Source organism: Mixophyes fleayi, chromosome 6 (assembly GCF_038048845.1).
Source record: "Mixophyes fleayi isolate aMixFle1 chromosome 6, aMixFle1.hap1, whole genome shotgun sequence".
Lineage (NCBI taxonomy): Eukaryota > Metazoa > Chordata > Amphibia > Anura > Limnodynastidae > Mixophyes > Mixophyes fleayi.
The window spans coordinates 194,823,278-194,846,098 of NC_134407.1; the positions used below are offsets into that span (position 1 = coordinate 194,823,278).

General features: G+C 40.7%; 2 protein-coding genes across 3 annotated transcripts; one reads left to right on the forward strand and one right to left on the reverse strand.

The window, feature by feature from the left end:
• Positions 1 to 294: 294 nt before the first annotated feature.
• Positions 295 to 8,218, reverse strand: TEN1 (TEN1 subunit of CST complex). Its single transcript, XM_075177803.1, has 4 exons — positions 8,041 to 8,218; positions 1,825 to 1,942; positions 1,204 to 1,361; positions 295 to 1,118 (listed from the first exon to the last, which is right to left on the reverse strand). Exons 2-4 carry the CDS (start codon positions 1,911 to 1,913, stop codon positions 985 to 987), a joined length of 381 nt encoding a protein of 126 aa, XP_075033904.1. The 5' UTR covers positions 1,914 to 1,942; positions 8,041 to 8,218; the 3' UTR covers positions 295 to 984.
• Positions 8,219 to 8,453: 235 nt separating this feature from the next.
• On the forward strand, positions 8,454 to 22,533 carry ACOX1 (acyl-CoA oxidase 1). 2 transcript variants are annotated; one of them, XM_075177806.1, is made up of 14 exons: positions 8,454 to 8,643; positions 9,231 to 9,390; positions 12,213 to 12,373; positions 14,829 to 14,936; positions 15,766 to 15,885; positions 16,010 to 16,125; positions 17,413 to 17,582; positions 18,307 to 18,469; positions 18,600 to 18,790; positions 18,938 to 19,117; positions 19,902 to 20,007; positions 20,172 to 20,315; positions 20,722 to 20,928; positions 22,096 to 22,533. In XM_075177806.1, the coding sequence occupies exons 1-14, from the start codon at positions 8,535 to 8,537 to the stop codon at positions 22,144 to 22,146; spliced, it is 1,986 nt and encodes a 661-aa protein (XP_075033907.1). In that variant the 5' UTR covers positions 8,454 to 8,534; the 3' UTR covers positions 22,147 to 22,533. The 2 variants fall into 2 exon arrangements, with proteins under 2 accessions (XP_075033907.1, XP_075033906.1); XM_075177805.1 differs by lacking the exon at positions 12,213 to 12,373 and adding an exon at positions 14,460 to 14,620 and having other exon boundaries at positions 8,455 to 8,643.
• Positions 22,534 to 22,821: the final 288 nt, after the last annotated feature.

A 22,821-nucleotide genomic window follows, 5' to 3' on the forward strand; every position in this document is an offset into this window, starting at 1 on the left:
TAGAAAAGAGCCACATACAATAACAATGGGTTAATCCTTACATACATATGTGATACTTTCAAGAGCAAAAATTCCGCAGGGAACATCTTTTCAGGTCTAATCGAGAGATTTGTCATTAGTGTCCTCATGGCACATGTTTGACAATAAGACCAGTAATATAAAAGACATGTAAGTTGTACTGGGACATGTAATAGAGCATTTTCTTGCTTTATTAACTATTCTTTTAGTTATATCATCCATATATATATATATATATATATATATATATATATATATATATATATATATATATATATATATATATATATATAAAATACTAAACAGAGAAGGCCGACCATATCACAATTATTACCTAATGCTCACACCTCACAGCCAAAAAAAAGAATTTGCACTGACTAAGTTGACCTGTAAAAATCAGTGAATGTGTTGGCAATAAATGTAAACCACAATGTAATAAAAAGCCTAGAATTCTTTAAGCCAAAATTTTCCACCCACAGCTACAATGCAGCACTTAATCTCCTCACACCACACACATTTTCAATTGTGAGAAGACATAAAAAAAAACTAAAAAAACTTGTTTGTCTGGCTTCACAGAAAAAAAAAGTTATTTTTGTTGGTGTTAAAAAAAATAAAATAATAATAATAAAAAAAATGCTTATGTAATATAATATAATTGAAAGTAATTCTGTCCCCTTAGGCCAAACAGCATCTGAAATATGCGGCACACCTCCGACAAGTATACACAGGGTCCTTTACAAAAAGTCTGACATAGGCTGCTTAGTTTACCTGCTTTCAACGTATTATATGACATCTGCTCTGTGTCCACCTTGTTTTTTTGTCCCGTGGATGACAACCTGCTGACACTGTACCCAACATGTATTATATCTCAGCCTACGTATTACCATAGTACACCAAGAAAGCGAGATCACCTATTATTATATACCCCCCGTGTGTATAAACAATGTACATGTCACGTGATGCTCTTTAGCCGCTTCCCTGGGCTACTTTCTCTCTCTCCTGAAGGTATTTTCTTTGCTCTTCTACTGCATTTTGCAGAAGGGAGAGGTCTGCACCCTCAATGCAGGTCAGCAAGCGGGCACAGAGTACGGGGTGCACATCTGTAAAACAAGAAGTAACAGTGAGCTGCCCAACTGGCAACAGAAGGGATTCAACTTCATTGGTATTTAAATCTTGTAATCTTACCATTCACAGTGTCCAGCTCCCCCAGTGCCAAGTAATACGATCCTAGGCGAGCGGAAAAGGGCTCCACAAACCTCGTGTTTATCTGCAGCTTGTGCTGTGCTGCAGAGTGCTGTGCTGTAAGCATTGCCGAGGACTGCGCAGAATCATAGCAGCTTAGCCTGAGTACACAGAGAAAGGGACCTGGAATGATGCCCCTTCATAAAACCACCTAAACAGTAAAAATCCCAGGAAATCCAGAAAACACTAATAATATTAGAAATGGAAATACGTCAAAGAAATTATTGTTTTGTAGCTAAAATTACTGAATTCTGCCGCTAAAATGATCTTTCCTGACATATTGAAGCTTCGTAGTATGACCTCTACCCCCTTCTTATTTGCTACACAAGGAGCTTCTATTTCATTATCTACCCATTTATGTGCCTTGTGTTGAGATTTCTGTATTCCCAATAGAGTTTAATGCATCTCCAAAAAGGAATCAGTTTGGGGCACTGCCACCAATTGTGGAGGAAAGACCCAACAACATAACAGTTATTTATTTTTACACTTAAGCAGGAATAATTGATTTAAGTGACAGATCGTCTATAAAGCACAGTGGTTTGTCAGATATATTAAGATCCTAACCTTCCAAAAGTCCGCACCGTGGATCCAACAGACATCTTCTCGGAGGTGATTTCCCACAGGTAATGATATTCTGCAGGCGCCGGCAGCATCCTGCCCCTGATCTTTCTTCTCTTATTACCTGCAAAACAACAAGACTTCTACCTCCAAACGTGACACTGGCATCTTATTTCAGGGGCAAACGCAGGATTTGTAGAGGGGGGTTTCCACACCATGCCGCCAGTGGGCGTGACCAGCATGCATGGGGGCGTGGCTATAATATTAGACAGTGCTTGGCTGCTCTCCAACTCTTTCTATCCCCATAATATACATGTGCAATGCTGTATGCACTACTGTTAGGTGCACACAGCCCTCCCCTTTCAAACAGAGCTGTGTGAAGTGGGAGCAGGGACCAGCCAGCTCAATTATACAGTGCCCCAGGCTTGTAGGGGGTTTCCAGGCATTGGAAACCCCCCCCCCACCTATTGGTTTGCCAATGTATTTCTACACTATATATTAATATAGATAGAGTAAATTGTACACTCGTGGAAAAATCAACACAGATAGTATCCTGGATGGTATCAAACCCATGGCCCCAGTGATGTGAGGTAGCGATGCTAACCACTGTGCCGCACATGTTGCCATAAAACAAAAAGCTATAAGGACAATCATCATACAGTCACACTTTTAATGGGTTTTTCTTTTACCTTATTTACATTTACAATTCTTCTAATTTATTTGCTGTACTTAGTACATTTAGCAACACAATACATACCAGATTAATACAACAGTGTCAAGCATGCTTCAACTATTGGAATAGTAATCCATGCACACAAATGTTGGCAGTTAGCAGCCCAGAATTTTAATTAACTATAATAACGGTTAAGTTTGTCTGGGACCCCCCCCCCCCTTCTCGCTGGGTTAAGCCCAGCAGTAGCACTTCCCCCTGACCCTAAGGAGCCATCCTCAGCAGGAAGCTCCTGGGTACTAGGGACCATACTGCAATCGAAAAAACACACCTTAGGAGAAAAGGGACACTCATCAAACCAGTCTACTCCTACCAGCACCCACGAACATAATAACCGGAAAGGACTGGAGCCGGAGTACAAACAGGGAACCTGGGTAGCTGGACTACCCAAGGCATAATCAAGCAGGAGCTTTGGGTAATATTTACATACTTTATTAAAATCATCTGTCTGGTGTTATATGTGGCCTGATGGATAAAGCCAATCTGTTCTGGATGGGTTATAGAGGAGATGACTCAATCGTCTCACCAAGATCTTTGCAAATAGTTTAAGGTCCACATTTAGAAGTGAGATTGGACGACAGCTTGCACAGAGATTGGGATCGTTGCCAGATTTGTGATTAAGGATAATTTTGAGAAGGGTCAAAGTAGGGTCAAGCTCGCCCCTCGCAGCTGTAACTTCTAAAGAGAGTGGGGCCAATATGTCCCTATATTTTTTGCTGCCGAATTGATTATTGGTTGATTTCCTGCATTAGATCTTGTGTAAGAAATATCAATTTGGGATGTAAACATGTCCCTACTTAGTTTTAAGAGAACTGACCCTGTTACGTGAGATTTTAGCTTTAATTTAGAGGCAAATGTGGTGTCCGCCTTGTCTCCTGTGTAATAGAATCTCTGCTGGAGCCATTTCAGTGTTAGCTGCTTTCTCCAAGAGTGTGTTAATATGTCCACTAAGTTACACCCCAATTTGTTGCTGAGATGAAGCTGGTTTATAGAGATGAGAGCAGTTATTGGATTCTAAATTTGCACAATTGTCTCCCTGGTGTGTCTTCTTTGCATAGCCACGAGACAGACTAGTCTGCCACGGACAGTGGCTTTATGAGCTTCATATATCTTGGGGAGTGGGACATCATCTGTCATTGGCTGATTGAGACTGACTGAAAGGAATGTAATGGACCAGCCCAAAATGCGCACACCCCTAAAGTAATAATTTGTGGAAACACCATTTACTTTTATCAAAGCAGTGAGCCATTCTGATTTAGTCTCTATCAACTTTGCCCACCTGGACATTGCAATTCTATTCCACTCTTCCCTGCAAAGAGGTTCAAGGCCCATTAAAGTGTTAGGGGATCTCCTGTGCACAGCTCTCTTTAGGTCATTCCACAGGTTTTCAATGGAATTGAGGTGTGGGCTCCGACTGGGCCATTGAAATACTTTGATCTTCCCTTTCTGAAGCCATTTCTTGGTTGCTGTGGATCATTATCATGATGGAAGGTGAAATTACTCTTTAGGTGTCCTTAGCACTGAACGGGGTTAAAATGGTTAATTTTTGACAGGCCTCATCATCATCATCATTTATTTATATAGCGCCACCAATTACGCAGCGCTGTACAGAGAACTCATTCACAACAGTCCCTGCCCCATTAGCTTACAGTCTAAATTCCCTAATATAGACACACACTCACAGACAGACAGGGAGACAGACAAAGAGGGAGAGACTAGGGTTAATTTTGATAGCAGCTAACCTACCAGTATGTTTTTGGAGTGTGGGAGGAAACCGGAGGACCCGGAGGAAACCCACGCAAACACAGGGAGAACATACAAACTCCACACAGTACTCTTGAAAGTGACACATCTCATCCACCTGGGCACCCACATAATCCTGGGTACACATCTATGCAATCATACTTCAGATGCAATGTCTCTAACGATTTCACCAACGATTGAAAGTCCCAGTGAGCATGCCAATTCATGTGTACAGCGCCACTAATTCCGCATTGGGGCTTACAGTCTAAATTCTCTAACACACACACACACACACACACACACACACAGAGACTAAGGTCAATTTTGATAACAGCCAATTAACCTACTAGTATGTTTTTGGAGTGTGGGAGGAAACCGGAGCCCCTGGAGGAAACCCACGCAAACACAGAGAGAACATACAAACTCCTCACAGATAAGGCCATGGTCGGGAATTGAACTCATGACCCCAGTGCTGTGAGGCAGAGGTGCTAACCACTTAGCTACCGTGCTGCCCCAAATTTACCTTCAGATCTGTGATCTTCATCTCTCATAACCATCTGCTGATAAAACTGTGACTCTGGGTTCACTCTACAGATATCTGCCTATACTGCTGATTATGAGTTTATACTGACTTCCACGTCTGCCCGTTTCATCGTTGATTGTGATTTTTATGAAATTTAGGAAACAAAAAAATCAACCGATTGCAATGTATTTTGGTATAATAAAACATAATTGTGGGAGTGCAGACACTCTTTCAACATCTGAACAAACAGTCATGCACAAACAATCGTGTGATCTGCAAGATAATTGCATATCTGTGTACCCAGCTTTAAGCCTTAAGGTCTTAAACCAGATCGGTGACACAATTTTTGTTTACCCCCAAAAACGTTTTACTTGCATTTTAAAACATAAAACACATAGTAGATATTCAATATATGGTTCATTATTTACATTAATACGCATAATAAACAAAGAATATATGCATTAAATAATCAAGTAGCAACATAAAGAGGAAAAATAGGAGATAGAAATGGAGGTAGCTCCATTGAGGGAACATCCACTTGTTAAAACATAACTTTTCCCAACCAGATTCAGAACCAAAACCAAAGCATCAAGCAGTCATTGTTAGTATTTTCTACAATACTCATACTAAATTTTGTATATTGTCCCAAAAATTTTTTGACTTTGTATAGTATATTTTATACTGTGTATTGGGTGTTGGCAGCGGGGGAGTAGGCAGAAGAGTGGGGTAGGCAGGTAATATCACATATGCAGAGTTACCAGAAGCAGTACATTACATCATACTATATATGAGGGACCAAAGAAAATAGCCAGCAAGACCCATTAAACGTTTGATCCTAGTTGTCTATACAAGGACCACTTAGTAGATTCAAATATTTTGAGAATGTCATCCTGCTGGGATTTTGGCAATGACTCCACATAGGAACCCCATTTGAAATAGAATTTGAGTACTCCCTTCTCAATGTCAGGGAAGGCTGCAGGTCTATCAACGAAAAGGAGTTCTATTAATTCCAATTGTACATCTTTTAAGAATGGAGAGGAAGGGGAAGTCCAGTTATGCAGAATTGCTTTTATTTCCACTGTCAATATTATTGTTAGAATTGGTATAACATTAACAGAAGGTAAACTATCTTTCCAAATTTCAAAGTTACAAAATAGTAATGGAATGGGATCCCCACATAGTGCAATCTTAAAAACAGACTTCAGGAAAGTCAATATTTTGTTCTAAAAGCGGGATATTTTTCTGCACTCCCAAAAATTGTAATAAAAGGTGGCTGGATTTTGCTTACATTTCGGGCATGAACCTTTCTCCTCCGACATGAAATGCTTTCTCTGTGATTGTGATATATAAGCTTTGTGTAACCCATTGATATGCACCTCTTGTAGTTTCTCTGAGATTGAACATTTTAGAGTTTTATCTTGATACTTCAGTAAAGTATTTAGATTCCTTAATAAGGGGATATGATGACTCCAGTTTTGGAGTGTGTGCTTCCAAAGTCTATCGTTATCACAATATAGAAGGTCCTGATACAAATATCGGATTCTAAATTTACTAGTTCTGAGAAAGTGTAATAGACTCTCTAAATTATCTAACTCTGGCCATTCAAGTTTATTAAGTGTCATGGTCATAATGAAATGACGAAATTGTAAATACATGTAGAACTGTCTATTATCCAACAAGTGTTTTTGAGATAGCTGCTGAAATGAGTACAAAGATCCTCCAGGATTGAATACATCTCTGATGGTGGAGATTCCCTTACCTCTCCACCCCAGGATGTTTTAGTTAGATAATCCTGGTTCAAAAGTGGTATGTTACTGTATTTAGTAATATTGGGAGCCAAGTCTAATTTCCTATTAATCACGCACCGAATGTGATATGTGTCCCAGAATAAAACGTTATTTGTCACCTGAGAGGGGAGATGTGCAGGGGGTTTACAATAGAGCTACCAGAGAGTAAGGTGCGCATAACTCGTTCTCTAGGTCTAAGTTAACAAAAAACGACTGTTGTAATCGGTGACACATTTTTTAATAGATGGAGTAAAGTCTTCACCAGGGTTGACACAGAGATACCACCCTTGAGAAATGCCTAGTGCTCCACAGCAACATCCAACGCACAACAAGAAGACGGAGCTCCCAGATTTTGAATGCAGCTTCTGCTGCAACCAACCTGTGTATAGGCAGGACTGTCCCAGAAGCAGGTGGCTCTTCTCACATGTCCGGTCCGAGCCTCCTATGGGGGCTTACTGCTAGAAGGATATTTATAGCTTATCAGAAGAAATGCACTACCCCATTGTGCCAGAGGTGGAGGAGATAGTCTATTGGGTGCAAATGAAAGCGGATGTGGGGAAGAAAGGAGCAGGACATCAAACTTAGTCCCTGCCCAGCAGGCAGACGAGTGAGCGGCCAAAGGGATTCTGTGACTATTGCCCCTTCAGAGTAAGGTTGTTTTGTAAGTTTCCTGCGCAGTGAAACCTCTGACTTTTCTTAATTGTAAATATTTTTCTGTGACTATATCTATTTTAGTTATAAAATAACATACATCTGTACTTTTACAGTTGTTTCCCTAAGTGATTCCGAGCCCATATGGGGATACTGGGTGCCCTCAGTTAGCACATAAATCTTCCAGTGGGCAAACCAGCTAGACTGAGCGGCAACAGAGCGAAACATAAACTTGGCATCCTCCCAATGAATTACTGGGATTCTGATTTGTTTGATCTGCTCAGTCCTTTTTTCTAAAGAGGCGTGAGGGGTCATTCTGCATCGATTTCTTAAATGTTGGAGGCATGTTGGGAGACGTTTGTGCATCCAAAATAAGGAAAGGTGATCGCCAGCTGGCCTGAAAGAAGGATTAGCGAGGCCTCAGTGTAGCTGTCTGTTCTACATATATTGGTTCTACCTGCTCAGATGTTCTTCACCAGTTATGTTAAATACCTCTATGGAAATCCCAATCAACCTATGAGCTTTTCCCTTAGGAACACTATTACACCTGGCTAAACTGGCAGCTAGCTGCTTGAAGAAATTAATTTGACTTTTCTCTGGATCAACACAACACAGCTAGAATTCATGAAACGTTTAACTTGATAAACTTGGTTGGTTTAATCCACTTCACGAACTATGATTATTAAAACCAAGAGAGGCTTCTTGATTGTCACCATTTCTGACTATAGATTGTTCAAACTCAATGTAAGTCTGGAGGACAGTAATTCACTCTAGCAGGCAATACTCACTTGAGGTCTGGTATCACCATGCTTGCTTCTGTCAGTTCCAATACTAAAAATATGTTCTGTTCTAGTGTCTCCGAAAACGCGTACAGAAGTCATGGTGGCAGCCATTTTTCTGAAGACCAACGTTCGTCTATTAGCACCGGGCTCTAGAATAGTGCTAGGAGGGTCAGGTCAGCTCGTTCAGGACTCAAAACTAGTAAGTGTTGCGGGGCATGTCGCGAGTTGTAGTCTTTGCTGGCTCCACCGCCTACTTTAATGATTTTACGGGTGCGTTAGGACCGGAGGATGCCGGGAGTTGTAGTCTCTGTGGGCTGCACCACCAACTTTAGTCATGTGACCGTGGCGTCAGGACCGGAGAATGCCGGGAGTTGTAGTCTTTGTATGCTGCACCACCTATTCTGGCTGTGTCACACAGCGTGTGGGGGTGGGACTGACTTGTCACATGTAATACGGGGCAGAGGCCGGCTGCTGGTAGTTGAAGCAGTGACAGCTGAACGATGAATCCAGACCTGAGCAGGGAGAGGGCCACCGCGTCCTTCAGCCCGGAAATCCTCACACATATACTGGATGGGGGCCCCGAGAGGACCCGCAGGAGGAGAGAGATCGGTGGGCACACACTGTGGGGGGAGATAAAGCTAATGAGGAGGGGGATCGAGGGATACACCTGTAAATGTGTATAGGGAGAGAGGGCAGCACGTACTCAGGCTGCATACCTTGCTCTGCAAATGTTGCAGGGAGGGATCAGGATACATAGTAGAAAATACTAGTTGTAATGTAAACAGTTGCATTTTGCAAAGAAGATAGGTGAATTGTATCCTAATGAACTAACACTTATATAATATAATAAACTTCATAATACATTTATCTGGGACAACCTGCAATCACTGAGTTACTAAGTTTCATTAAAATGTGTTTACTCCTGCACACGGATCTGGGGTTTCTACTTTTCATTCAGAGTATAGATTATACTCATTGTGCCTTTTTGTTTCTGCCCATGTGTTTTGCATAAATACTGGTGAATGTGTCAAAATTGATCTGCACATTTTGCAATATGATTATGCAAGACAGCTTCCAGACCTGACATAACCTCTTCAAAAATGATAATGTTATTTATGATTAATCTGCTCAAGCTCTTTAAGTTTATTATTCATATTGACTGGGGCTTATTTTTTGTTATCTTACTATCATTGTAGAAAGCCTAGTGATTAATGACCCAAGCTTCCAACATGAGGATCCTAACTTCTTGTCCCGAAGTGAGCGGTACGAGTTGGCCATCAAGAAGAGTGCACAGATGGTTCAGAAGATGAGACAGCATGGGATATCGGACCCTGAGGAAATCTATTGGTTCAAGAGGTAAGAGGGATGTAAAGGTTGGATGAAGAACCTTCTATTTCTGGTGGTCTTAAACTTTCTCCCAAATGGGTACAAGTTCCGTTACATGAAAAGTTTGGGTAAATTCCCTTGCAATCTATTTGGTAGTGGCAGACAGGCGCTTTGATCGCTGGCATTTTTCCATCTAGAAAAGCTCTGTGTACAGTTTGTAATCTATTTAGAAGATCAACCTTGTGTCACGTCAAACCTGTGTAGTTTGGAATTTGTGCGGACTAAGGTTGTACATAACTACAAAATCTAATCTCTTGGAAAGATAAAGTCCTAATAACTGATTTTATGCAAAGGTCACTTAGAGCCTGCTTTGCACTTTACTCTTCGGGAATGAGTCCATAATGAAACTCCTTCTTGTACATTGTCCTCAGTCCACAGCCCCCAAATTGGAGCCACCAGAGAGAAGAATTGTCAGTGAATTAAACGTTTACATTTGTATAGTTACTTTTTTCTAAAGAGTATTGTGCAGAACTATTCATACGTGAATACTCTTCCCTTTTCAAGCAAAATTCTAAGTAATGACAAAGGCAGCGTTGCACTATGTGTTGGTACTGTTTAATAAGGATCAATATTAAGTGTTTACTACTGGTAAAAATGAAGCATTATAGAGATTTTCAAGGGCTTTGTGGGTAAATTTATCAAGCTGCATGTTTGAAAAAGGTTGAGATGTTGCCTATAGCAAACAATCACATTATAGTTATCATTTATTTAGTACATTCTACAGATAGAACAGATAGAATCTGATTGGTTGCTATAGGCACCATCTTTACTTTTTCAAACCCGCAGCTTGATAAATTTACCCCTTGGATTTATTTTATCAATTTTATTATTGTACTAATGTTTCCTGCACGCAGTTTGGATAGAATGCAAGATCCAGTTCACTGAATATTTTTTTAAATAGTTTAGTAGTGAACGTAAACATAGTGTAAGATTAACCTGTAAATATTTGCACTTTGGTGCTAGGAGGCACCATTAATAATACAGCACTTTGCTCTGTGCGATTATCTACATAGTGCAAAGCAAGTAATACAGATTGGTGGCAGTAAAGACAGCAGCTGATGATGATTGATACTAGGGCACAGGTGAACAAGGGAATTGTGTGCAGAGTTCAGTCATTGTGTACATCCCACATGATTAGGCTACGTGACAACACAGAATGGGAGGAGGCGGTGGAAGAGGAAGCGGCCTTTTAATCAACAGCTTCCAGTATAACTGAAATGCATAAGGTGAAACTGTCTGGCACAATTTATAACTAATAATTCAAATAAAACTCACAGATGTTTTGTTTCCCTTTTTTTTTTTTTCCCCTAAAGATAATTTTTTCAGTTCTTTGCATAACAAAAAATAAAACTATTCCAAGCAATAGAGAGCAGGGAGGGTACAGGAACATATAGGGGATAATAAGAGGAACATATAAAAATTGTTGGATGTTTTCCTGCTGTATTTTTGAGTCCGTCCCTTTCATCTTCCACTGTAGACCTAAGTTTGAGGTGTGTAAGGATAGAAAGGATAGTTTTGGGAGCGGAAAGATAGATGAGAACTAGAGGATAGGGAAGAGCGGAGAGGAAAGTATTGTGTGAGTCCTTTACAAATCTATATTAATGTAGATAACCTTTTTGATCTAGGCCCCACGATTGCACATTTCATGCCTGTCATAGGAAAGCCAAGGGGGGCAATACTACCCTGGAAGATGTGGATGAATTTTGTAGAATATTTTATGAAATTAATTATTTTAATTATCACTGTGTGTATTGTGGGGGGTGCAGGATCCTTCCACATAGTTGCAATCTGACAGCCACGCTTAGTATATGTCACTTGCTTGGCACCAGGCAAATTATTAAATGGACCAAAGTCCAAATATGTATAGGTTAATCTTACACTATGTTTATGTTCACTAATAATCCATTTCATTAGAAAAGTATTTTATCTTGCAGTATATTAAGAGTGTATGAAACAGCAATCTTATCAGTATCGCAATAAAATGAATAGAAGAAAAAACACAACAGGAAAATTGGTATTCTCCACCACACTCTTGTAGGTCAATAGATTGTGACCACTGCAGGTCACAACAGGAAGAAGTAGACAATAGATACGTAGAACTTACAAATAAGCTTTTGTCTGAATGGCGTTTCAGAATACCACCTCCAATGGTCTGGCAGGGACATTAGAACACGTTACATGCCTGATTAAATAAATGGGTGGGAGTTTGACTGCACTGTAATTATCTTTTGATCGGCCCATGGTGTAACTGTTATTGCTTGGCCATATTTGTGTGTGCTGCACTTTATCCTATAACATCTTGTTGGTTATGGGAACTATTCAACTGATTTAGTTGAAATCCTCTTTGGCCTCTATTAAGTATTGAGTAACTTCAGGAAAAGGGGTCATGAAAGTGAATCTAGCTCTGTAATAATAACTCTTCTTTCATGCAGGTCCATTTCTACATGACTAGAGTCTGAGTGATATGTTCTTTCTAGCTGTAGAACATTTGTGTTTAATGACAATGATATATCAAAATGCTAAGATATGATCTATGCAATGTGAATGTATATCTGACAAGCCCTGTCATATTTAATGAAATATTATATATTTATTTTATTTTGTAAAACATAAGTTACTTGGTACAAGAACCTTATTTTCTTGGATTTATTAATAACCTGAATGAGAGCTGATATGAGTGAAGATGATGTGTGGGGACCAGTATTAATTGATATTCATATATCCATTGGAGCTGCCTACTTACCTCTCCTCCTCCATTCTACCCGCTTACCACCCTTGTCTCTCTCCTGTAGAACCGGCCTGGGCTCTCAGACGGATCCCCTGGGCTTACATTTTAGCATGTTCTCCAACATGCTGGTAAACCAGTGCAGCGCCTCGCAGTCCAAGAAGTGGCTGCCACTTGCCAGGAGACTACAAGTCATTGGCACCTATGCACAGACCGAGCTGGGGCATGGTCAGTTTGGGTGTGGGGTAAATGGCAGTGTTTGGGGGGGAGGGGGGCACTGGCAGTGATAGGTAGACATGGACTCATATGCTGTAGTGTAGTACAGTAACATGGTGATAGGGGTTACATTTGGCTAGTAAATCTATGGCACTCTAAATGGCTCCTATATTGCTATACCCTCTATCACTGTGTGTGTTAGAGCATATTGACCACAATCTACTAATCCTTATATTTTACAATGTACTTGTGGTTCCAAGAACCACGTTAAGGTTTCCAATATATCATTTTAATGCCAACCAATTGTGTTACTCCCAGGGCTATATTAACTAAACCTTCTAAAACAGAACAGTGGAGGTGTTGCCCACGGCAACGAATTAGAGTCTAGCTGTTATTTATATAGTACACTCTAGAAAATGATAGCTAGGATCTGATTGGTTGCTAAGAGCAACACCTCTACTTTTCCTTTTAAAAGGTTTAGTAAATCTACCTCTCGGTCTTAATGCCTGTTCCCTATAATATGCTGTGCCAAGAGATTCCTATTCTATGGCCATGATAATCTTCCTGGCATTGTAAAAACAGGTGTTTTAAAGGCAACATGGTAGGGAGAGGAGACGCGTAGCTGTTCTGATGCAGATAACGACATATTGTCCTGGTCAGAAGAGAGTAAACTATTATTTCAAATACAAAACAATATTCAGTCTATTGACCAGAAACATGAGGACTGAGGACATTCCCTAATTTCACCCCAACTCCCACTTCCTTCTTCCTGGCTGTACTCTTGTGTGTCTCAATCTGGCATGAAAGTAGTTTACTAACATACAAAGCTAAATGCTTTCCAAAGAAATAAGCCATATCTTCTATTTCAGTGATGTGATGTTTCTCCTGCTGCCCGTTTTGTGTACACTGTTGCCTTCAGCTGACTATATATTTAGCAAAATCTCATGACGACTTTGTCTCGGCTATGATCTAAAGCAATAAGGCTTCTGTGCTTGACTTAATTATGTCTTGTACAGCAGTTACATAAGAGACTTTGTAAAATGATATTTCTACATGCAACCCTGTTCAACACTACAATTACTATGCAACAAATCTTTCCATTGAAGGGGTTTCCACCTTTTGTATGTTATACAAGTACCTTTCACCTGGATTGGTCCATCAGTGGATCAGCTCACTTGTGGGGAGGAGGTATTTGATGAACCAATATCTGTGTCCTGGGCTCTCGTCCAATCGGGGACCAGTTGTCATTACAATACCTTCTCTAAATGACAAAGTGCGTCAGATTGTTCCTAACTTCTGAGCGTCTGCTACAGCGCTTGTCAGTCTCTCCAGCAGCTTTGTTACAATGGAGTATGGAGGGAAAGGGTGAGAGTTTTCCCGGCTGATGTACTTGTCTGGGGGATGGACAGTGCTCTCTAGAAAGGTGGTATAACTATTAATTTAATGTTAATCACACCTTGTTGCATATTCTTTTCTTGCAACATATTAAAACTCCTTGAAAAGTAATGCGCTTTGAGAAAAGCCTATATAGGCAGGAGGAGGGACGGGTGCCTGGAGAAACTACACAATATTTAATGATGATTCCATCTAACCTCTTTTGAGTGCATGTTTACTTTTATATTTAATTCCTTTTTTTGAATTGAGTTGGATTCCTGAAGGACAATAGAGCAGTTTCAGCCTTTGCTTTTTTTCTTATGTACAATATGTATTGTTCATTCAAAGAAAAAGTCCTTTCTATCATGTGTAATAATCTAATATATACTGCATCAGTGTGTTGGCTGGAGATTGTATTACTTCCGCCTTCTTTACTGATGGGGGTTAAATCACCCGTGTAATGGTCACGCCTGCAATGCTTATTGGCACATGGGTTAAGTGATTGGGGTTGGCATGTCTATTTTCTCACAGAAATCAATTTACTCACCATATTATTATCTTTCCCTCCTCTCTCATCTCTTCTTCCTGGTATAATCACTTTTCCTTTTGCCATAAAAACTAACTCCTTTCCCAATCTCTTATTTCCTAATCTTCTGTCTGATAATTGCTCAACCTCTCGTCTCCTCCCCCCTTACTCCCCTGCCCCATCCTCATTCCTCTGCAGCTTTGTACATCGGGGCCGACCTGAGCCCCTTGACCTGCATTTAGGGATGTTTTTGCCCACTCTCCTGAATCAGGCTACCCCCGAACAGCAAGAACGTCTCTTCATGCCTGCCTGGAACCTGGAGATCATTGGGACATACGCTCAGACAGAAATGGGACATGGTAACCATCTCTCGCCATCATTGGCTTTTATCAGGGGCTATATTGTAATGATCTATAGGTTTATGGCACTAGATTTGAATGTAGACTGGTTCCTCTGGGAGGGATAACACTGCCATGTGATTTTACCATTATTCGGGAGGTATTAAGGGTTGTTTTGTGTAATTTTTTGTTTGACAGGTTTTTTTTCTCCTCTGCCTCTTCACTTCAGGAACCCACTTGCGAGGGTTGGAGACAACGGCCACCTATGATCCATCTACTCAGGAGTTCATCTTAAACAGCCCCACAGTGTCCTCTCTCAAGTGGTGGCCTGGAGGGTGTAAGATACCACCGGCAAGGGGGGGGGGGGGGTATAGAGACTGCGGGATCTCGCATCAAGATTCAGATCATTGAGCTATTTCAAAGAATAATAACCCTTAGTTTGAGGCAAGTGTTTCAAATGCTTACATGGACAACACTTCTGTACAGTTCACACTTGACCCACTCCCCCATCCACAGTTAAATTTCGGGAGACTCACATACAGTTGCCTACGGCACGGTTTGAGTTCTCCTATTGGCTTGGCCTTACTATTATGTCACAACAGAGGATAATGTCCTTTCAGCTTCCTGCATTTGTGGTTCTGTCCAAGAAAAATTAATACTTCATTGAAAGACTGGAAAATGGTAACTTTAACATAGAGAGAGAGACTAGGGTCAATTTTGATAGCAGCCAATTAACCTACCAGTATGTTTTTGGAGTGTGGGAGGAAACCCACGCAAACACAGGGAGAACATACAAACTCCACACAGATAAGGCCATGGTCGGGAATTGAACTCATGACCCTAGCGCTGTGAGGCAGAAGTGCTAACCACTTCGCCACTATGCTGATCTTATCAGAACGGGGGCAGCTGACTTCCGTGTCACATGACCTACTCTGCTCAGTGCAGGGAGGACACGCGGCATAACTAGAGGAAGAGCGAGCAGCCCCTCCGTCCTCTGTGCGGCCCCTTTGAAGGCTTCATGTTCCTCCTCACTGATCTAGCCTATCCCTCTAGATATAAGCTCATAGAATCTTGGTGTTATTTTCAGCGGCAAATCACATTCAAACCTATTTACAATGCAGAATAGTTTGATCTTTTGTTCACATGTTTTGTCCTCTGGTCCACAGTGGGAAAGACGTCAAATCATGCTGTGGTGCTGGCACAACTCTACACCCAAGGGGAGTGTAAAGGGCTTCAGGCCTTCATTGTTCCCATTCGCCAGATGGGCACCCATGAGCCGCTGCCAGGTGAGTGTTCTTACCATCTTTTACGGTTTTCTTAGCCGACTGCTCTGGAGCATCAGAAGAGTTCGCCCAAGCAATAAATTAAGTGGAATAGTCTTGTAACTCATAATTCGTATAACCTCTACAGGAGTGACCGTTGGAGACATTGGGCCCAAGTTTGGCTTTGATGAAACAGACAATGGGTTCCTGAAATTCGACAAGTTCCGGATCCCACGAGATAACATGCTGATGAAATATGCACAGGTGAGAGGCTTCTGGGAACATCCATAAATTCATGGTACATCTGATTGCCAACCCTTATACCATAAGTGATCAACAGTTTGCCTATGTAAAAGCTAAAAAAATTAAAAAAATAATTGTAGTTTTACAGGTCACCATTTATGAACTTAGTAGGTACATGGCTCGCTGCTGCCACTTGTAAGGAACTTATTTCGGCTGATCCTGACACATAAACATACGTAAAGTACACCTCCCAACATTTGGGTAGGCCGCATGGGGATGGTCACTGCTGGGATGCCCCATTCTCTCCTCCAAACCCATTCATTCATTGCCGTGCACACAGCACCTATTACAATAAAAAAATAATTGATCTGATGTGGCGCTCCACTCGGTGTGCAGCCTAATGTATGTAGAGGAGTTATCACCGTTCTCCACAAATAAAGTACAGACATAAAATATAGTTAACATACACTTAGCGCGCTTTTCACATCTCACAGGAGATAGGAACTCCTATACTCCCTTCACTGGATAGCTGACCATTATCTCTCTCCTCAATTGGAGTTCCTATAGTCTGAGACTCAGACTCATGGAAATATAAAACAAATGGAGAAATAATAGTGCAGATTGTCTACAATGAGCATATAAAAGTCCACAAAGTTCCCGGAAAAAGAGTATATTCTTCAACCTCGTGATGAAACGAAGGAATACCACCGTAATTCTTGTGACTTTTTACACCATCTCCCCCAAAGGTATATGCTTACAAGATGTTGGCTTTAATCAAGCATCTCAAGTACTCCTTCCTGTATATCGCTTTCAAATTCCTCCACAGAGTAGTAACATGGTGTGCCAGATAAAAAGAAATAAAAACCAATCTGGTGCATTATCATAAAACAACATTTAATAAAAATACATCATCTCCAAACAGAGACCTGTACATATAAAACATAACATCAAGAATATCCCAAAATGGTAATGTGTATGCTCATACCAGATAAATTCAGGATATTCGCATGGAACAAATTCCTCCACGATATCAGTCCACAATATGTCGAAATCCTGCTCACAGCACCTCCCAACTTTCCCACCCCTTTAAATTCGAATGGTCCCGCCAAAATCTGGACAGTTGGGAAGTATGCGTAACGTCCTAGTAACAATATCTCAGGTGGAACTAAAGAGGATGAAGAACTACACTGTCATGATTTTTGTTGAATGCCAGAATAGTTCTGTGTGCATGATGCCATATTTCTGTGATAATCCCTCCCACGCCCCGTATGCCGGCAGGTGTGATATCCACTTGTTTATTTTCCATAGGTGGAACCGGATGGCACGTACGTGAAGCCACTCAGCGATAAACTCGCATATGGCACTATGGTGTTTATCCGCTCCATGATTGTGGGGGACTCCGCTCGCAGCCTCTCCCGAGCCTGCACCATTGCTGTCCGCTACAGTGCTGTGCGACATCAATCTGAGATCAGAGCTGGGTGAGCCTGCCCTGATCTGCTACTCACAGGCTTGTACTGAAACCATATTTTTGAATACAACCAAATCATTTTACAGACTACACCAAATCCAATCATTCATTTGCATATTCAAATGAAGCAGGTGATCTAACCAATAATGATGTTTATTTCATTTTAGCTCCTGGATGTGATTGGTACGTTTCTTTTGTACTAAAATTGCAGTGAAATCTGTATTCGGTTAACTCTACTTGAATGTTTCTAAAAAACCTTTTAGGTTGAGCTGCTTCATAATCTTTTTAATCCATACAATACAAGTTGTTTCTCATCAACCTACATATGGCCTGTTCTGGCCTTGTTTGCTTTCAGTGGGTTGTACTGGTCAGTATGTGAAGAGCTGTAGAGACAACCTCACTAAAATAATAAGGGTTAGGGAGACTCTTTGAAGCCACAGTACAGACTTGTAAATCGATGATTTGTATATTGTCCTTAGGATACATAGCTTAGCTTTCTAATTCTTGTTGTTTTAAGGGGTTTCATTTTAAAGCTAAGCATATACAATTATATGCCATATCTTTACCCTACAACAGTTCTATTCACAAAATCACTTTTTTTCAGGACTCAACAATAACTGCTGAATACAAAGCATGCCTTCAATTATTGTGTGACTATTCATGTTTGGTGATATGAGGTTAAAGTGCTTACACGGAGCCATGTGAGAATCAAACTCCGTCTCTCTCTCCCGCAGGGAGCCCGAGCCCCAAATCCTGGACTTCCAAACCCAGCAGTACAAGTTGTTCCCACTATTAGCCACAGCATACGCTTTCCAGTTTGTGGGTTCATATATGAACCAGACATATCACAGGATAACTGGAGACATCCACCAGGGGAACCTGAGTGAACTTCCAGAGGTAAAGGATGGGGCTTTGTGTGCTTTTTGAAGTGAATGACCCATTGAGACAATTGAAGGAATGTTCCACTATACTTGCAGTATGTGCCATTGATATGCTTATAATTTTCACTTATACCACCTGTTTGCAGCTACATGCCCTTTCTGCTGGACTGAAAGCCTTTACTACATGGATAGCAAGCACGGGCATTGAGGAATGCAGGATGGCATGCGGAGGGCATGGGTATTCTCGTTGCAGTGGGATCCCCGATATCTACGTGACCTTCACCCCAGCATGTACTTATGAGGGGGAGAACACTGTGATGATGCTGCAGACAGCCAGGTAAGGGATGGGCATAACTGGTTGTTTTTAGTTGTTTATTTTTTTTGCATTCCCCTAGTTCCTATTTCCCCTATGTCATTGGTAATTTGTTTCCCACTTTTATTTCCTGTTTGAATACTTTTAACTTCCTACTGTGTTCCTGTGCAGGTTCCTGTTTAAAAGTTACACCGCAGCCCTATCTGGAGAACGACTTGGGGGAATGGTATCCTACCTTAATGATGTGTCTTCACAGCGCGTGCAAGCTCAGCCTTTGGCTCATCGTTCTTTGATCAAAGACATCAACGATCCTAGCAGTCTGGTGGAGGCTTATAAGCAGCGGGCAGCTTGGTAAATAAGAGAATGCATGGATTACGTTTTTGGGGAACTTACCAGAACTAGACACATTTGAAAGATGTCAGGAATTCTATTTCCTATGGCAGTCAGACTAATGATGGCCCCACATTTTGGTTGGTCTATTGAACCATTGACACTGTCTGTGTGGACTCTCCATAGCTGATCAAAATATGATCCAACATGCCGGATTGACTTCTCAGACGACAACTCCCCCTACGTTTTGTGCTGTGTCATTGTTTAACCTGGAAACACTTCAGTCCATGTCTGTCTTGCATTTTGATTGTTTGACCCAGCTTCCAAACCACGGCATTAGTGTGATATGAACACCCAAACGTGGGTATTTTTCTAACTGAACCAGTTGGCCTGTGGGCCTTTACTGTTAGTTAGCCTATTACAGAATGCAGTCTTCTAGAAACTGAAATGGATAATAATAATAATAAACAAAGTGAAGACAGACATTGGGACCTAGTGACATCACTTTTGACATTGGTTCCTAGTGAACTGAGTGGCTGCATTGTGGTTCAACCTCCCAAAAAATGGTTCCTTACGATGTGTATAGGCGAGAGGAACATTTTAAGTTCTGTCATAATATGGGAACTTTAACATATGTTTTAATGCTATAAGGTAATTTAGGCTCCGTGTCCCTTCAACACAGGAAATAAGGCATTGCCATATACTCTGGGCTGGAATGAACAAATGAGTTTAGAGTTAAAGTAGCTTTTATCATGTGTTCTATTCCTATGTTATCCATTGTCTACATTTTCTCTTTACATTCTAGGCTAGTTGTGGCTGCAGCTAAGAGCGTCCAGTCTGATTTGAAACGGGGAAAGCGTAAAGAAGATGCTTGGAACAAGAACACTGTGGATTGGGTGCGGGCAACTGAGGTAATACCAAAACTTCAAGAAAATACTTTAGTACCAGTAGCCTCTCCTAAAACTTCCCTTTTTTGTGCACCACTTGATATGCTGTACTGTTTGGGAGCCAATAAACTAAGATTTTCAATTACCTACCATCAGTGGGATGTCCTCATCTATTTTTCCATTTCCAGGCTCACTGTCATTATGTGGTAGTGAAACTGTTTGTGGACAAGTTGTCCGAGGTCCTGGACGTGGCTTCCCACCGCATATTGAGCTCCCTCTGCCTCCTTTACGCTCTGCATGGGATCAGCAGGAATACTGGAGACTTCTTTCAGGTTTGTGTGCAAGATAACCATTCACCTGGGCCAATTCATGAGGCCGGGATTGTCTTTATTTAATGCTATAACGTGTGTTTTGTTTTTTTTCTTTACAAGACTGCCTAGGAAAACATTTTGTTAAGTGAATTGTTAACATTTCCTGACTTGTTTGTAAAGTACCATTTATTTTTAGCATTTCTACTGTTGCATACGTTTATATGCTTTTGGTACAATACAGTGTTCAGCATCATGACAAATATGGTTTACTCTATATGATCCATCTGTAACATGGAAAGGCACACGAGGTACCTGTGCATAGGCACAAAGCTGAATAAAAGACGACCCACTTCAGATATTGGCATGAACACCTGAATGAAAGTGTGGGCGTAGCTCATCAATCAATCACCCTTTGTCCTCATTACAGGCCGGTCTTCTGAACGCTTCCCAGCTGGAGCAGGTACAGCAGCGACTTAAGGATCTGCTGGCGGTTGTCCGACCCAATGCGGTGGCTCTGGTTGATGCATTTGATTATACGGACACTCAGCTGGGCTCCGTCCTGGGGAGATACGATGGGAATGTATATGAAAATATGTTTGAATGGGCCAAAAAATCACCCCTGAACAAGACACAGGTGAGGAAAGAGGCGAAGGCCTCCGATGCAGATGAATACATAGTATCTTTAGCCAATTATACGTATGTATGTACATAGTTGAATGATTGTCCACTATTTGGTAATTCCAAATTTAAAATAAATCTATTTTGTAGTCCCTATGCCTTTTATACTAACAATTTGATCCTTCACACTATCCTCTACTGCAAGCTGAATACAAATAGCTCCCATTGGTCTTCAATGCTCACAAGTTTCTTCTGATTCTTCCTGTACACCATCCATAAAGAATCTACAAACTGTTTAAAACTAGCTAAGATTACAATTGGCTCAGAGGTAGATTACCGGATCTTTACTGCAAGTCTGAATGGGTTGTTTGTGTAGACAGAAGATGTATAATGGGTTTTTTGCTTGATTAACAATCCGTCATCCAGATATGGGGCCTGATTCATTAAGGATCTTAACTTGAGAAACTTCTTATTTCAGTCTTGTGGACAAAACCATGTTGCAATGCAAGGGGTGCGAATTAGTATTCTGTTTTGCACATAAGTTAAATACTGCCTGTTTTTTCATGTAGCACACAAATACTTGATAGCTTATTTGTACACTGAAATTTAAAGTTGATATTTGTGTGCTACATGAAAAAACAGACAGTATTTAACTTATGTACAAAACAGAATACTAATTTGCACCCCTTGCATTGCAACATGGTTTTGTCCACAAGACTGAAATAAGAAGTTTCTCAAGTTAAGATCCTTAATGAATCAGGCGCATGGTCTGCAGCGACAAGAGAAACTGTACTTGTATGTATCTTCCCCTTTTCTATGCTTTATTGAGATGGGCAACAGTTATTCAAAACGTGACCAGAATATACAGACAGAATACAGCTAGCTTCCTTTGTAAGCCACGGTTGTGTGAATGCTTTCAAGAAAAAGCAAGAAAAAGCAAAGGCGTTGTGTGCGATTTACAAAAACTACTTAACTCTGAACCGTGTTGCGCAAGTCGCAGTCCGTGCAACATTTTTCTTTGCGAGTTTACAGACTCTTTAAGCAGCTGTTTCTATCGCTGTTGTCCTAGGTGTGTGACGCCTCACCTATTCTCAGAACTTTCTCCGTATGCACAGCATGTCTAGGACGTGTACATTAACCTATGTTACAGTTGTTTATATTACTCTGCTTTTCCTTTTTAAAGGTTCATGAGTCCTTCCACAAGTATCTGAAACCTCTTCAGTCCAAGCTGTGAATCACCATGTACCTGCAGAGAAAGAAAACTGGATCAGCACCCTTGGTTTTATAATAACGAGTTTTCTTATCATTAATTATCTTTTCAAAATTATGTTAATTAGCAGGTTGGAGGGGGCTAGTTTAAGAGAATGGTAAGTTAGTGTTCTGCAAGTTCAACCTACTAGTACAAGACTGTAATACTAGTACAAGACTGTAATACTAATACTAAGACTGTAATTTTCAACAGTTCTACCGTCCTCCTACTATACTCTAAGGCTCCCTCCATCCTCTGCCACTTGTAAACAGACTAAAGGGTTTACCAGCATACTAGCAAATAATTTAGCATTAATTGATAAATCACTAAAACATGATTTGTACATGTTGCCTAAAAATGTTTATTCTTAACCCTCCTACATTCCAAGATGGTAGCGAACCATTCAAGCTTAATACACCCATGAATGACCTTCATTAAGCAGTTATAACTGATCCTCAGAGCTTCAATTTTCTTTGAAATGAACTGTAAAATAGTTTAGAATGTATTAAATGTTCTACAGAAATAGTCATTAGTGTAATGTTTTCTGCACTGCCCACTAATAGGATGCAGGGCTGATACATGCAAAATGCAAAGGGATTTTAGTCGCCAACTGAGAATTTGGTTACTTTAATTGGAAGTTTAATTTATACAAGAATTATA